At 41.4% G+C, this 16,893-nt stretch overlaps 1 protein-coding gene across 2 annotated transcripts in view; it reads right to left on the reverse strand.

The window, feature by feature from the left end:
• The window catches only part of lyst (lysosomal trafficking regulator), a 98,040-nt gene that overhangs the window by 44,708 nt on the left and 36,439 nt on the right, over positions 1 to 16,893 (reverse strand). For both annotated transcript variants that reach the window (XM_047352423.1, XM_047352422.1), the window contains exons 5-10: positions 14,234 to 16,331; positions 12,646 to 13,594; positions 12,389 to 12,550; positions 6,936 to 7,092; positions 1,515 to 1,729; positions 1,370 to 1,436 (exon numbers count right to left, since the gene is read on the reverse strand). In XM_047352423.1, coding sequence (XP_047208379.1) covers positions 1,370 to 1,436; positions 1,515 to 1,729; positions 6,936 to 7,092; positions 12,389 to 12,550; positions 12,646 to 13,594; positions 14,234 to 16,331 — 3,648 coding nt within the window. The remainder of the gene's footprint in view (positions 1 to 1,369; positions 1,437 to 1,514; positions 1,730 to 6,935; positions 7,093 to 12,388; positions 12,551 to 12,645; positions 13,595 to 14,233; positions 16,332 to 16,893) is intronic.

A 16,893-nucleotide genomic window follows, 5' to 3' on the forward strand; every position in this document is an offset into this window, starting at 1 on the left:
TGAATAAAAACTCATTGGGAAAAATAAACTGTTTTTTTTTTACCTTAATCAACAGAGTGGGAAAATAGCCTTGGTTTAGTTTTCTAAGTCTTTCTTTTTCCATCTCAAACCTGGAAAGGCAAGGGAAAAAATATTCATCTTATTTTTCTAAGTGCGTATTTTTGTAACACCTCTTCTGTTCACAAAAATGGTGGTGCAGCCAGCCAGCCAGGTGGAGGTGAGTGCAGAAAGTTATATTCGGTTTAAAAAAAATCTATAAGTCTAGTCAGTCAGTCATTTTCTACCGTTTCTTCCATAGCGGGTCGCGGGGGAAGCTGGTGCCCATCTCCAGTAGTCTATGGGTAGGAGGCGTGGTATACCCTGGACAGGTCGCCAGTCCATCGCAGGGCAACACAGACAAACAGGACAAACAACCATACACACACTCAGTCACCCCTAAGGGTAATGTGGAGAGACCAGTCAACCTAACAGTCATGTCTTTGGACTGTATGAGGAAGCCAGGGTACGCAGAGAGAACCCACGCATGCATGGGGAGAACATGCAAACTCCATGCAGTAAATAAACCCAGCCAGGAGTCGAACCCAGGACCTTCTTGCTGCAAGGCAGCAGTGCTAGTCAATCCTTTAAAATGAGCCTGCTTTTAAATTCACTATGGTGGTTTCGGAGACGCTCATTTTACAGCTACTTTGTGATAATTACAGTAGCTGATTATAAAAACTACTTTATCAATGTATAAGTGCTCTAAGACTTTTTTTTTAAAGGACACTGTTCATCTCTACTAACAGGAAGTAGCATTTGTATTAGCTTCAGAGCTTGAACCAGAAAAAAAACCCAAAAAACTTTGAAATATGTTAATCTAGATTTAGTTTTTAGTCGCAGCTAACTTCTAAAGTCATGAGGAAAAAGATAATTTGGTCAAAATGAGTTTATAATTTTTTTTCACTTGCCTTTCAGGGCTTCCATAGTTATTAGAGTACTGGGTTGAATAAAATGCATGCCGCACTTTTCAGATATTTACCGTCCATTACCGTGTTGATCTGTTACTTAAAATACCAATAAAATGTATTGAACTTTGCGGTTGCAATGTGACAAAATGTAAAATGTTGAGGGAAAAGGAATACTTTTGCAAGGCACGGTAAATAAAAGAGAAAACACAGACACTGAATGTAAAATCTAAATAAACAACAGAACAAACACGTATATTTTAAAAAAAACTGCATTACAAAGTACAAATTTACCCAAGTATCTGAGCAAAATATTATGCATGAATGCTGAAGGCCAAGACTAAACGCCACGCCTGGAAAAATATAAACTTAAAGAAGACATGCTACACTTGTTCTGTCGAATACGTAGAAAATTTATGACCAACCTTTAAAGGAGAGGTCTGTTTGACTGAGGATGTTGTGAAAGCTACAAAGGATGGTTTTGACTCCTCCCTGTTAGACACCAGAGGGAGGGGTTAAGTCAGATTTGCGAAGCAGTGAACATTAATACAAAGAGGTATTCAGTCTGACCTGTTCATAGAGCAAGGCGGCGTTGCGGTGGTTGGCATGCACGGCACCCAGCAGGCTGTGAAATACATGACCAAGAACCTCCAGGTCCGGGGAGCCAGAAGCAAGAAGTTGCAGCTCCATTGTGCATATCTCAGGGAACAGCAGCACGCCACGCTCCAGCCCATCCTCCACTGCTGCCGCAAACTCTCGCAACCCTGCAGGCTCCACCTTCCCTCCTGAGAGAACGACCACAGTCAGCAGGAGAAGATCACAGATTCACAAATCTCTGACAGACAAGGAGCTATTAATTGACTCTACAGACTACCACTTCAAGCTCACTAGAACATTGGGATGAACAGCTCTGGACACCATGCATTCCCCTCCTTCACTTCCCGACCTCTCATGTTGGAGGCATCTCATGGAAATGATTTAGCCTGAGGTCTGCGCTCAGCCTCAGAGCAGCATGGGAGTTCCCATGATTTACAGGAGCGCAGCCCTGCAACCTCTCACACGGCGCCTGGGACCTCTGTTTATTAATGAAGCTACTTGTTCCCCTGTGCACGTCTACATTGCTAACACAAAATCAAATAAATATGTCCTTTGTATTTTTAAACAGTAAGGTTTAAGAGATTTCCTTGAAGAATGCATGAAGTGGACATTAATGCAATTCCCAAAGGGCTTAAAAATGCTTGTGACATTTGTTGGAATGTGAACCTCTGTTCATACCAGCCATGTGCCTCTTTTTCAAGATGTTTTACGGCACGATAATTATATACAAAGCTACATTTGTACACAAACTGGGCTTAATAATCTATAATAAACTAAAAAATAACAAACTAGAACAAAATTACATACAAATAGTGGTTCTTATCCTGTTTTCTAAGAATAATTTCATTTATTAGGAGTCATGCAATAACTCATAACACTGCAAACTTAAGGCAGGACTGCTGGAGTAACGAAACAAGAATCCAGTTGATGGTAGACGAGTAAAAATCACATCTTAACATATCTGTCACCTGCAGGCTGTTTAACCACAGGGTCTCATTCTCCATCCATTTCTATGTGTTTTGCCTTTTTATTTTATCTGTGGAAGACCTTTATGTTATACTGGTTATACTGAGCACAATGCCTTATTGGCACTCCTGAAAATGGTTAAAAAGCCTTGAAATACACATGGAAAAGTGTTGAAAAATCCAAACTTTAACAAGTGAATTTATTCAGTAGGTGAAAAATGTTTTTTTTAAGAACATAAAAATTTAAATGTCATCATTATTTAGTTCATGCTTTACTTTTGTAAGGATTATGATTACTGATTAATAAGTCTTTATCAAAAGTTATAATTAAAAATCATAATTCAGAAAAATAATTTCTTAACCAAAAATCATTGCTTACAAATAGAAATCAGAGATGTCCTCTGGTGTTGTGATTATGGACTCAAAGCTCTTAATAATTACAATTAGTTAATCATCATTAATAATTGATAATTATGAACCAAAACCATGCTAAATGTCACTGTTTAATCAGCCGCTTTACCAATCGGTGGGGGAACTTTGACCTTATTTTGACAGATTATTCTGACACTCTTGCACAAAATAAACCCAAACGCTTCTCTTTATATATGTGAAAATTTATTGAAGCCATTTAGCCCTGATATAATTACTACTCTGATTCAAAAACCTTCACCTAACTAACAAGCACTATTCTACACAAAGGGGATAAAAATGACTACCTAACAATAATAATAAAAGGAAATACATGCACATTGAGTGTCTATGAAGATCCAACCAGCAGTTTTATGGACAAAATGTGCAATTTGGGTTAACTTGGAAAGAGAAGCCCTCCTGGTGTGCTGATGTCTTGATTGCGGCGATCAGCTGGTAGATGGTGGGCTGTGTGCTCCACTAGTAGCTGATTGCACCAAATCTCGAACAAAGGGTCATAAAACTCTGAGGCAGGAACTCAGTGGAAAAACTCCAGTAATAAAACTGGAACAAGGGAATGGTCAGACCGCAGTTGCTTTGAATGGAAAAACTTTAAAAGTCCAACTTCTAACTCCTGGCTGATTTAGGATCAGCCAGACAAAAACACACGCACCTTGCACAGCAAATCAAACACAGCTCAGCATAAAACACCTTTCAGATGCCCATTTTTGTACCCACTAGCAGTTAGGCTGGATTGCCACCATGGGGAAGATGGTGCATAAAGATAACATATAAAGCTCACAGAACTGCAAAAAAGAGCATCTTTGGATATCAGGACATTGTAAAAAAATCTGATGGTAGAAGAAAACTGGAAATCGGCTGTTAGTGGGGTTCCAATTCATAGCACTCATTTTGACGTCTAATTATGAAATATGCCCTCTCTGTAATCCTTATTACATCAATCCTGACTGGCTAGTGATAGTAATGACTGCGTACAGCATACAGTTTGAGCACCCTGTGCTATGACTGCCCAGCAATGCATGGTTCTGTTCAAACCAGGCACCAACATCTGTCCTGATTGATCCAACAGTGTTGGAGTTAGATACAGGTGTGAACACACTCCAGATATACAGATTTGTTTCCAGACACTTGTTCCTGCATTAGTTTGGCGGTCTGCAAGCTGTGCAATCTGTCCAGGGACACAGTGCAGGACCACCTTTGACACTACACAAGCATCATTACCTGGAAGTTTCTTGGTTAAAAAAAACCAACCAAACAAATAGCGCTACCAAAATTAAAACTGCAGTCAGCTAATCTGAAGGAATTAAATATCTATATGAAACACTTGAACTAAAAAGTCATGTAAAAAGTAAGAATACTGTATTTTCTAATAATACTGAACATATGGATTTAATATAAATTTTGGAAATATTGAGAAATTAACCATTGCAAATTTTCTGTAAAAAGCTATTTCTTGCACAGGGATGTAAAATAGAACATCATTACTCAGCATCTTGAAGGTGGTTGACCCTGTTTAAACCTCAGACATTTACTTTGGAGTATGCCTGACTGTTGAAATTGAGAATGGACACCATGGTCAGGTTGAAGAAGCTGAATGAAGCCTTTAGAAAAAAGACTGTAGCAGCATTTAAGTGTAGCATTCTCCAACCGGAAAATTATAAATAGAACTTTGCAAAACCTGTGTTGAACTTCTCTTCACAATGATATCACAGTTGTAATAACGACACAAATATGCAGAACAGAAATGCCGCACGCAACAGTTGTTTTCCTCAATTTCTGGGTCTGTGTTCTGTCCCGCCGTGGGCATTTCTGTCCAATGGAAGCAATGATCGTCACCCGTGAGCTTTGTTTAAAAGTAATAGTTCACTTGCAAAAAGTACAATGTGAAAGCAAACAAAAAACGAAGTCCGCTTTTGGTCCGTACCAAATTACTTTCCTGGTGTGAATACACACTTAAAAATCCCTGTAGGGAAAATAGCGCACAAGTGGAGGACATTCACAACAATCGCCATCAAGCCGTCTGGCTGTCCAAGCAAGTTCACCCTGAGAGCAGGCCGTAACATGCTAACACAAGTCTCCAATAAACCTACAATATCATCATGGGACCTACATAACTACACAGGTCAACCTATGAAGATTTTGTAGCCAAAAAGCCAAAACATGCATATTCAAAAACAGTTTGAATCCAACAGCAACATCTAAACTCAATACAGCCAGAATGTAAATGGAAAGGCAAAATGGCAATAGCGCAATCAGTATGAATGTGTGTATGTGTTTTTATTTCATCTGCATCTATTGTTCTATTTTACATAACTTATTATTTAACATATTTATTTTTCTATGCACTGACCAGATAGCTTTCTTTCAATTTCGTTATACTTGTGACAGACGATAAAAGGATAATCTACTCTATTCTAAAATAACTCCACAAATATGTGAAGCAGGGAACTTTTTGTCCTGCTCATGTCTGCATGTAAAGTGGGTAACCGTGATCTGATCGCTCGGGGCAGATTTTAGTACCAGGTGTGAATTGTGGTTGTTCGGTATTCACTTTTATCTGAATCAGATGTTAATACCAAGTCTAACCAGGAGCCTAAGAAACTCCTGAGAAAATCTAGGTAACAAATTAAAATCTCCTAAATTAGAAACATTTGTTTAAATTTCAGAATAATTGAAAAATTCAACTGCTTATGAGAACAACCAACAAGCAAGAAAAAGCGAGCAGAGCAAGCATCACTCAAATACTTGAAAGTCATTTAAGAGTTGTTTGAAAGTCTGCACAGACAGAACATAAATTACCTTAAATTTCTGCTACACTGCTGATTATGTTTGGGCTGTGGGCTAATTTAAGTGAGAAACCTCAAGGTTTTCTCGCATTGAAATATAATAAAGCAAGTTTTCTTAGAATATTGAATAATCTTATGATAACAAATGTAACGGAGAAAGGAGCGAGGAAATAATAGGAGAAAAAAACTTGTAAATCTGACATTAAGAAAAAACGTTGTGTGATCTGATAAGAGATGTTAAAGCTCATGATCACAATCGAGCTATTATGATTATGATACGGAAATAGCAATATATTATTTATTGCTATTTTGCAAGATATCCTTTATTAAATAATGTTTTTTAATTTAAGAAGCACAAAAGTTTAAAAATTATACTTTCAAAAACATTTTATCTGAGTTTTGTTAGTCTGACTAAAGCACAAGTAAACGATCAATTTTAAAACTTTACAGAGAGAGTTATTTCATAGACAGAACCGTTTAAAACCCAATGATTCCTTAATTAAAACTGATGGGTTTTTGTTTACGATTCTTCAAATTTAAACGCGCTCAACTTTAGGTGATGCAATCATTTTCCAGGAAGCTTGACTCTCCATCTGATGGGAACTTTAGGTCATAAGATGCAGCTTATGAGGCCAGAGAATCTTGCTGCCAGCCAGTTGTAAAACGTACCACAATGAGTCCATTCTAAGGGGATTAAAGTAAAAACTGTAATCAGGCCAAGTCGTTAACCTGCAGGACTTGAGTGCAGAGGGGAGCACTAATGCTTAGGGCTCAGGGCTGCTTTCTGCTTTGTCATCCATACACAAAAAAAATAACAGCTTCTTCTTGCTAAATATCCTCCACAAGCCACCACAGGAGGATGTTGCTTTATCTTTGACACGGCACAGAACGACAGCTTATAAGCAAAAAGGGACAGAACCACTGAGCTTTGAGTAGATCAGAGTAAGAAGCAAGGTTTCCCAAGGCCAGTTATCATTAGGGTCAGAGGTTGAGACCAGCACATGACCTCTCAGTCCAGCCAGATAAGTCTGCTGACATTTATCACCAACAAAAACAAGACATACGGAGCAGATGAAGTTAAAGTGATTTACGGCATTCCAAAAATAACCCCACTGCAAAAGAGAAACCTCTTGTAAAAGGTTTTATAGCTGAAGCAAACTGTCCAAGTGTACAGAGTTGTGTACAGTTTATGGTGCATTTATGTGTGGACATACCCTCTTCCTGCTGCTTCATGGTCTCCAGGTTGCTTTCACTATCAGCGTCGTAACCCTCCTCCTCTCCTGGATGCCTGACGCTGCAGCTCTGCACCTCATCCACCTCCTCAGACAGATCTCCTGCAGGAGCCGCCCCCTCTGCAAACACCTGGAGTTTCTGCCCAAACAAAAACAAAAAAAAAAACCATTACATGAAACTAAACCAAGATCCTCCACACCACTCCCACAACCTTACATGGTGGTGAGATATAAGGCAGATCTCACCTAATCCTTTGATCATTAAAAAAAAAATTGCCTTGACCAAAAGTTTTTTCAGCATGACAAGTTGAGGTCTTTCCACTTAAGGAGGGAAAAAGTCAGGGGAAAAAAAGTACAAGCTTTCGGTCATAAGACAAATATCAGCTGACTTGCACAGCATTCACACAGCCCGGTTCCTTGTTGTGCACAGTTGGGTATAGTATGCACACATTGGCAAACTCCCTACAATACAAATAAGGAAAAAACAAGGGCAGAGAGAATTATTCTGACACCTCAAAGACATAAGAAACCATACCTTCAATTGCGCCGTGTAGGTAATCATCTCAAAAATGTAACACCTCTGTTGTGAAAGGCTAATCATGGAGCTTTGCAACACACTTGGGTAATGATTAAGTGAACATCACACTCTGCTGGGCCTACAGAGAAAGAACTAAGCTCTTAGAATAACAGAAAATCTGAACAAAACCTGGCATATATAAAGATCAAAGATGAAAAAGCTATGAGACAAAGAAGATCCCCCACCAGGTATTACAAAATGTAAAGCCAACTTTATGAGCAGGAACAATGCAGTTACAGTGCTTTGGAAATTAATTTACAGTGTACATCTTGAGCCTCTTAATATTTTGCACATCACAACCATAAAACATCAAGTATTTGGAAATCTTTATTTTTAAATAAAAAAAGAAACTACCTAAAACTAGAAGTGTGACATGCATTTCACATTCAGCTCCCTTGGCTCTGATGCCCTAAAGAAAATCCAGTGCAACCAACTCTCTTCTGAAGTCAACCCATACGTAATTTAATCTCAGTGTAAATCCAGCTGTTTTGAGGCCTCTGAGATTTGTTAGAGAGCAAACAGCATCATTAAAACCAATCAACTCAGCAGACAGGTGAAGGATAATCTAATGAGGAAGTTTAAGCAGGATTAGGTTATAAACTAATATTTCAAGCTTTGAATACCTCACAGAGCTCTGTTCAATCCATCACCTGAAAAATGAAACAGTATAGCACAACTGCCTTCCTACCAAGACCTGCACTTACATCTAAACTGACAGGTGGGGCAAGAAGAGGAGCATTCAAGAGCCCCATGGTAACTCTGAAGGAGCTTTACAGAACCACAAGCTCAGGTGGTACAATGTATTAACAGAACAATTATTGGTCATTTGCTAAACAAATCGGGCATTTATAAAATTAAATCAATGTTGAAAGAAAGCCATAAGAAGTCAAAATAGAAAACAGACATTTCCAGACCTAAATGCAAGCACCCTAAACCCAATGGCACCAATCGTGAAACATGGTGGTGGCTGCATCATGCTGTGGGGAGGCTGACTTCTTCAGCAGGGACTAAATACAGGGCAGAACCGGATGAAAACCTGCGCGAGGCTTGAGTTAATGGTGGAGGTTCACCTTCCAGCAGGACAACACCCCAAAACACACACTCTGATCACAGCCCACTGATGTGTTTGAACGGCCCAGTCAAAGTACAGACCTAAACCAAAGAGAGGTCTGAGGCAAGATTTGAAAACTGATCTTCACAGATGCTCTCCTTCCAATCTCATTGAGCCAATATTCAAAAAAGAATGGACATAGGTCAAAACACATGCTGCTGTGATTATCACGTAAGGTGGTTCTGTGTTGGACTATCATAATAAAATATGATATTTGTGGTGGTAATGTATACATTTATTTGCAGATATGAATTATTGTCCGTCTGCGTACATGTTGCTGATAAAAATATAATGTTTTTGCATCACTCATTAAAGCCAAGGAACATGGGTGAAATGTTTGCATGTAAATAGAAATGGGTCATGCTTGCTCAGGGTTGTATGCTTGCTCTACATATGGACTATAATTATGGTTGCCATCTTATTGTACAGCTACTGTCCAGATTATAGCTGCTTAGCAACGGAGAGTAAATGCTTTACTTTAGTCCCTGACAACACTTTGCTGGATGATTGTTGGCATTCATTTATGCTCAACTTCTTTATTTACACTATTACTTTACCATAAAGGTAAAGCTATTCTTAGTCAAGAAAGCTAAAAGGTAATCATGAAAGTATGTTGGTTTGACACCTACATAAACCAGGTAATACAGACCGAAACTCTTCTGGTGACAGGAACCCCAACAGGAAGAGAGTCAATAATACTCATTCCTTAGTTATCAATCGGTCCGACATCTTAAAAGACAAGCAACCGTTTACCAACCTGCTAAACTCAGTGTGAAGGCCAAGGGGAATTTCTTTAAATTAATGAAGCTAAAACATTACTATCTAGGTGGCGCAGTTGGTAGAACTGTTGCCTTGCAGCAAGAAGGTCCTGGGTTCGATTCCCGGCCTGGGGTCTTTCTGCATGGAGTTTGCATGTTCTCCCCGTGCATGCGTGGGTTCTCACCGGGTACTCCGGTTTCCTCCCACAGTCCAAAGACATGCCTGTTAGGTTAATTGTTCACTCTAAATTGCCCTTAGGTGTATGAATGAGTGTGTTGCCCTGCGATGGACTGTCCAGGGTGAACCCTGCCTTTCGCCCATAGACTGCTGGAGGTAGGCACCAGCTCCCCCGTGACCCACTACGGAATAAGCGGTAGCAAATGACTGACTGACTATTTTGGTTTTGTAGGGACATGCAGTCATATCCATTCTTTTGATGCTAAGTATGGCAAACTCATATCTAAAACACAGCTAAGACACAGTTACAAAGCCACAGGACTATTCAAAATGAATGAATGAATGATCAAGCTTGAACAAGTAGAATGGCAAGCTCTTCAACTGCTCCCATCCGCTGATAGAGCACATTTACCATCTAGAAAATGCCCCAAAGACAAACACTTCATGGATCCATGGCTCTCATTCTGGAATGAATGAAAATATTACACAGACATGTTTGCCATCTTAAGTTTTACGTGCATGTTTAAAAACTGTGGCAAACAATGAAATTTAAATAACACATTTTAATTAAAGTTGCTACTTGGCAATCAATTCAATTCGGGTACAGGGTACAGATTTGTTGTGTTGCCAAGTGGTGCAGACATCATCGAGTAGCATGTCTTGGATTTTAATCCCTGTCTGGATCTCAGGATCCAAGTGTTCCCACAAAAATAAACCAACTCTCCTTTTCTGTTTGCTAAACGCTGCTCCTGGTGCCGCGGTTCATTTTGCCCCATGCCTTTCATACTGTAGCAGTTTTGGTCCTTTCGTTAGACTTTTTACCGTGTACGAAGTTCTACCGCGGTATCCGACCGTGTGTCAACCCCTTCCCCTCTGGGGGATTGTTTTGCAGCTCCTCCACCCCGCTAGTACTGACTTTTTAAAGCAGACAAAGCATTTGGCTTCAGCCTTCCCAAGGAAGAAAAGTGCACACTGCCAGACATTACAAAAAAAGAGCATATTTGAAAGCAAAATATTTAAAAACAATGAAATAAAAACAATAGTTTTTTGAAAATGATCTTGTTTTTGTAATCATTTGGAGCCAAAATCAAAATTGAGTGATAATTGCATAGTGCTAACAGAACCCAATTAAAAAAATCTAAACTACAGGTCCTTCTCAAAAAATTAGCATATTGTGATAAAGTTCATTATTTTCCATATTGTCATGATGAAAATTTAACATTCATATATTTTAGATTCATTGCACACTAACTGAAATATTTCAGGTCTTTTATTGTCTTAATACAGATGATTTTGGCATACAGCTCATGAAAACCCAAAATTCATATCTCACAAAATTAGCATATCATTAAAAGGGTCTCTAAACGAGCTATGAACCTAATCATCTGAATCAACGAGTTAACTCTAAACACCTGCAAAAGATTCCTGAGGCCTTTAAAACTCCCAGCCTGGTTCATCACTCAAAACCCCAATCATGGGTAAGACTGCCGACCTGACTGCTGTCCAGAAGGCCACTATTGACACCCTCAAGCAAGAGGGTAAGACACAGAAAGAAATTTCTGAACGAATAGGCTGTTCCCAGAGTGCTGTATCAAGGCACCTCAGTGGGAAGTCTGTGGGAAGGAAAAAGTGTGGCAGAAAACGCTGCACAACGAGAAGAGGTGACCGGACACTGAGGAAGATTGTGGAGAAGGGCCGATTCCAGACCTTGGGGGACCTGCGGAAGCAGTGGACTGGGTCTGGAGTAGAAACATCCAGAGCCACCGTGCACAGGCGTGTGCAGAAAATGGGCTACAGGTGCCGCATTCCCCAGGTCAAGCCACTTTTGAACCAGAAACAGCGGCAGAAGCTCCTAACCTGGGCTACAGAGAAGCAGCACTGGACTGTTGCTCAGTGGTCCAAAGTACTTTTTTCGGATTAAAGCAAATTCTGCATGTCATTCGGAAATCAAGGTGCCAGAGTCTGGAGGAAGACTGGGGAGAAGGAAATGCCAAAATGCCAGAAGTCCAGTGTCAAGTACCCACAGTCAGTGATGGTCTGGGGTGCCGTGTCAGCTGCTGGTGTTGGTCCACTGTGTTTTATCAAGGGCAGGGTCAATGCAGCTAGCTATCAGGAGATTTTGGAGCACTTCATGCTTCCATCTGCTGAAAAGCTTTATGGAGATGAAGATTTCATTTTTCAGCACGACCTGGCACCTGCTCACAGTGCCAAAACCACTGGTAAATGGTTTACTGACCATGGTATCACTGTGCTCAATTGGCCTGCCAACTCTCCTGACCTGAACCCCATAGAGAATCTGTGGGATATTGTGAAGAGAACGTTGAGAGACTCAAGACCCAACACTCTGGATGAGCTAAAGGCCGCTATCGAAGCATCCTGGGCCTCCATAAGACCTCAGCAGTGCCACAGGCTGATTGCCTCCATGCCACGCCGCATTGAAGCAGTCATTTCTGCAAAAGGATTCCCGACCAAGTATTGAGTGCATAACTGTACATGATTATTTGAAGGTTGACGTTTTTTGTATTAAAAACACTTTTCTTTTATTGGTCGGATGAAATATGCAAATTTTGTGAGATAGGAATTTTGGGTTTTCATGAGCTGTATGCCAAAATCATCCGTATTAAGACAATAAAAGACCTGAAATATTTCAGTTAGTGTGCAATGAATCTAAAATATATAAATATTAAATTTTCATCATTACATTATAGAAAATAATGAACTTTATCACAATATGCTAATTGTTTGAGAAGGACCTGTATCTCTTTAACATATAAAATATGCATGGATTGTATCATCCAAGGGACAACTTACCCTCTCTGGTTTCTCCTCGGGTGTATCAGTACATGAAGACACCTGAGCCAAGGCCACTCGCAGCAGAGAGTCGAACAGGGGTAAAGCCAGGTCAGAGTTCACCACTCCTGAGCGAGATAGTTGGTCCCTCACCTCAAACAGGGTCTCATCAACAGACTGAAGCTATCAAAAATGAGATGGAACAGATTATTGAAAGTTGAATTTTTTGTTGCTGATGTACATGGACAATAACTTTAAATTAATAACTGTTAACAAACCTGATAAGAAAGCTCCGGTTCTGTTCTCTGCATGGCCGAGTTGGCGCTATGTAGACAAATGGCCAGCAGGGCCTCAAGAAGACGAATACTTTGAAGCTGCCACTGTTCATCAAACCTCTTCCCTGGATCTTTGGTCTTCCCCTCAGTTGGACCTAAGCTGTGGAAATCTCCAGATTCACAGGAAGGATCTTCAGGTCCCAATGAAGCAGCTGGAACTGTAGACTCAGGGCTGCCTTTCCCTTTACCCTCTCTCTTCTTCTTTGCTTTTCCATCCTTGGTCTTGCAAGAGAGTTTCTGGATAACCATGGCCATGAGACGCAAGCACACATCCAGACCTCCAAGCCTAAAAAACTGTCTTTGGAACAGAGGACTGGCCATGTAGATGAAGCGACACACGGACCAGACGTCTGCAGCACGCCGTAGCTGTTCTTTAGAGGGCAAAGTAACACTGTCTGGGGACAGGTAAGGCAGGCGTCCTCCCAGAGGTTCACTTGCTGTACTGTCATACCCTGAAGTGTCTTCAGAGTCGTTGGCAGAGTCCCGGTCAGAATCTGCCTCTTTGCTGACACAAAGGAAGGCCACACAGAGGAAAAGGTTGATCACATGTAGGTGGGTCTCTGTTCTGCTTCTTCCTGGTCCATGGTTCTGTCCAGTACGGCTTTTATGACGTGGATACACCTCCTTTAGGCCTTCATAGAACTTGCTGAGGCTCTGTGGGCCTTCTCCGACCCCTCGGGACCCCAGTTCCTCAGCCAAGCTAAGGATAGCGTCCCTTTCTTTGGTGTCAGCACTCTCTAGTTCATGAAGAAGCCCATCACTCTGCTGATGTCGGACTCCTATGATCAGAGTTTCAAACACCTTCAAAGCCAAAGAGCGAGTCTGGTCAAGGTAGACGAGCTCTGTCACCTGGTTAAGCCCATTACAACTGATAAAAAGGTCTCTGACCACTCTGAAACATAAAATATAAAACAGTAGTAAGTATAGCTAAACTAAAACAAACACAAAAAAATTATCCAGCAGGCAAAAGCAGCCTACATCTCAAAAGCACAACCAATATCTAAGAATGAACTAAGCAAGTTGGACACTATCTAAATAGGTCACAAAAGAAAAGACATTATGACTCAGTTCCACGTTTGCCTGTATGTGTAAATCTGCATCAATAAAGTGCTGCTTAAATGTTCATTTTCAAGGTATTTAAAAAGAAACGCAGTATGTTGATAAACAATACATGTGTTAGACTGTCAGGTAAAGATGTTATGTAACAGTCAATAGTCTGTCATCAAAGCCATGATAAATTATTTATTGGTAACAATTAGCATTGGCCTGGAGGGATCTCATGACAAAGTGGATACGGTCTACTGTGAGGCAGCTGGATTAGTTTTATGTCTCGTGTTCATATAATCTTTGGAAAGTTCATGATGAAGCAAGAGAAGAAAAAATCCATTCCATCTAAAAATTGGACTCCACCACTTAACTGTAACAGTGGATAAGTAAATAGATTCACTGAACACACCAGTAAACAGCAGAGGAAATACATTTTTCATTGTAGACTGAAGAAAAGTAGAGAAAAAGTGATACAGGACCTTACCTTGATTTAAGAAGTGCTGGTAATGTTTGCAGGTAGATGAGTAAGACATCCACTGGCAAGCACTGTGTGTGGTAGCTGCAGACCTGAGTGCAGACAGTAGAAATCCCCAACTGCTGGGCATGGTGGACCAACTCCACCCCTCTTTGCAGAACAGGGTTGAAGATGTGTGTGTAGAGTTGCCACTGCACTATAGCATTGCCCCGTAGTGTTAGTTGGCACACATGGCCAGCTATCTGCTGGCTCAGCTGCCAGTCCTCTCCAAATACTAGCTCCTGGTAGGCCTCCAGGGCATCCCACTTCCAGAGCATTTCCTCAGCTCCCCCTCCACTAGGCAGGATACCTTGGGAGCGGTAACATAAACTGGTAGAAATAGTTGAAGGTTCTCCTTGTTGCAATGTTTCCTCCAGACCTGGAAGTTGGCTGTTGTCCAGAGTACAGATATTACAAGAAGCCAGTTTAGCTTTCTCTGATGGCTGACCCCCACCAAGCTGGTCTAAAATCAGTCTACTTAGCACACAGAGTACATGGGACTGGTAACTACGGAGACCTGGAGCTTGGAAAGCATGTAAAAGGGGTCCTACAACTGAGCGAGGGTCCATACAACAGCAGATTCCAACAGCTTGAATCCCAGCTAATACCTGCAGCACAGATGGCCCACTGGGTGAGAGGCGCTGCAGGAGCCGGAGACACTGGTGGGAGCAGGCAGCTAGGCAGCAGCATCTTTCCGGATAACGCACAGTATCCCCCTCAGTTCCCTCTGAGCCCCCCCCATCCTCCTCAAAGGGGTTGCTTCTGGCCGCCTGCATAAAAGCAGAGACAGGCAAGCCCGATAGGTCTCTGTGGTGATGCAGGAAGTGGGAATACTCGCAGCGACGGTGCCGGCGACGAGCACAAACCGACTGATGAAGCTGTTCTGACTTTGCTTTCTTAATAGCACTGATTATTTTAAAAACCCCTGCAATGAGACCCCGTAATCGTTCCGAAGCCTCTCTGCCTACATCAGAACTGGCTCTGCCCAGTCCCTCCAGTCTCAGAACTGTGGCCTCAAAGAGCTCGAGACCACGGTGCTGGACAAATTCATGGATGAGCTCCAGGGCCTGGCTAAAGAAGAAAGGGTTGGGTGTTGAAGCTTGGAGACAACTCAGAAGAACTTGTAGTACTCCTTCTAAAAGCTCAGGAAGTAGAAGAGCTCTGTGACGATAACGGGAAAAAGAAAAATCATCCTGGACCTCCTGCAAAGTCTTTTTTGTCCGTGGGGCAAAAGGGTTACTCTGCCTCTCCAAACAGCTTCGGATTTTAAGAGTTGCTCGCAGAAGGTCCGTCAAACTTCGTCTCAGGCTGTCTGGAAGTCTGTCACTCTGACTAATATCCACAGACATCAAGTGCAAGATGGTGCGTAGTAACATTCTCTGAACCAGTGCAATTGGTTCCTCAGTCCAGCCTCCAGCAAGTTCCTCTGCCCCCATCCCCCCTCCTCCCCGTGGACCACAGCAGTCCCCAAACTCAGTCAAGATCTCTGTGAGGGTCGGTACAACACTGACGGCCAGGCCAGGGTTGTGATTGATGGTCATGTCAAACTTACAAACCTTCTCTAACAGGGAAAGTAACACGTGACAAAGATCAAAGGGTGAGTTCTCCATGCGGTTAAAAATGGATATTGCAGCAGGATCTGTCAGGGTTTCGTTGTCAACCATCTGAGACCCAGGGACTCTGGGGTGGGGATACGGTGCACTCATGGTTTCTGTAGTGTTGGTGGCAGTAGAAGTCAACTGCGAGGCCTCAGGGCGATGATGCTGGCAGCTCACCTGGATGGTGGATCCGTGTGGTCTTCGGCTCCTTGCTCTACCTGAGCCCCCGGCGGCTCTGTCTTCAGAGTTGGCTTCTGAATCTGAAGTGGAGACCTGGGACTTGCGAGCATCTTTCACAGAGTACCTCTGCAACGTTCTGCGTGATCTCCGTGACTTCCAGGTGCTGCTGCCTATACGGGATCTCTTCCCAGAGTTCTGCTCATCTGTCACAGCCTTCTGTCCTGTCCTGAGAGGAACAGCCTTCACCTCCCAGCTAAGGAAAACTTCTAGTAGGGATGGCAGGGTGAAATCTGTTAAAACACAAAGAGATCCACCAGGCTTTGGTGTTGACATTTTACATTGAACTACACAATGAGTCCAAAAAACTTTTTTTTGTAAATAAATGTCAGAAAAAGTGAATAAGAAAGAACATGAGGCTCCACTAGATGTCACAAGCAGGTATGGGTCAATAACCAGTATTAAGGTATATCAAGGTTTTAAAAGATTATGGTTGCAAACCATAACTCCTGTGGATTAACTTTTCAGACAACCTCCCACCGGTTGCTGCGCACTGCTGCACATCTGGTTGAAAGAAGGTTTCCCTTGCTTATAAGGAAGACAATTTGGTGGTTTAGAAATATTTCCATTGTTTATAAACACATATTTAATATTAAATAAACTAAAACTAGTTAGCATGCTACGAGCACCATGTCTGTTATGCAAATAGCCCGACTACATAACCAGCTAATATTGACCTTTTTAAACTAAAGATCAAAACAATAAATAAATATTATAGATAACTTTATTATAACGTAATGTAATCAAGTTGAAAACGTAATAACTTGCCAATATTATGGTAAGTTTTTATGTTAT

The sequence above is a fragment of the Girardinichthys multiradiatus genome, chromosome 22, assembly GCF_021462225.1.
Source record: "Girardinichthys multiradiatus isolate DD_20200921_A chromosome 22, DD_fGirMul_XY1, whole genome shotgun sequence".
Lineage (NCBI taxonomy): Eukaryota > Metazoa > Chordata > Actinopteri > Cyprinodontiformes > Goodeidae > Girardinichthys > Girardinichthys multiradiatus.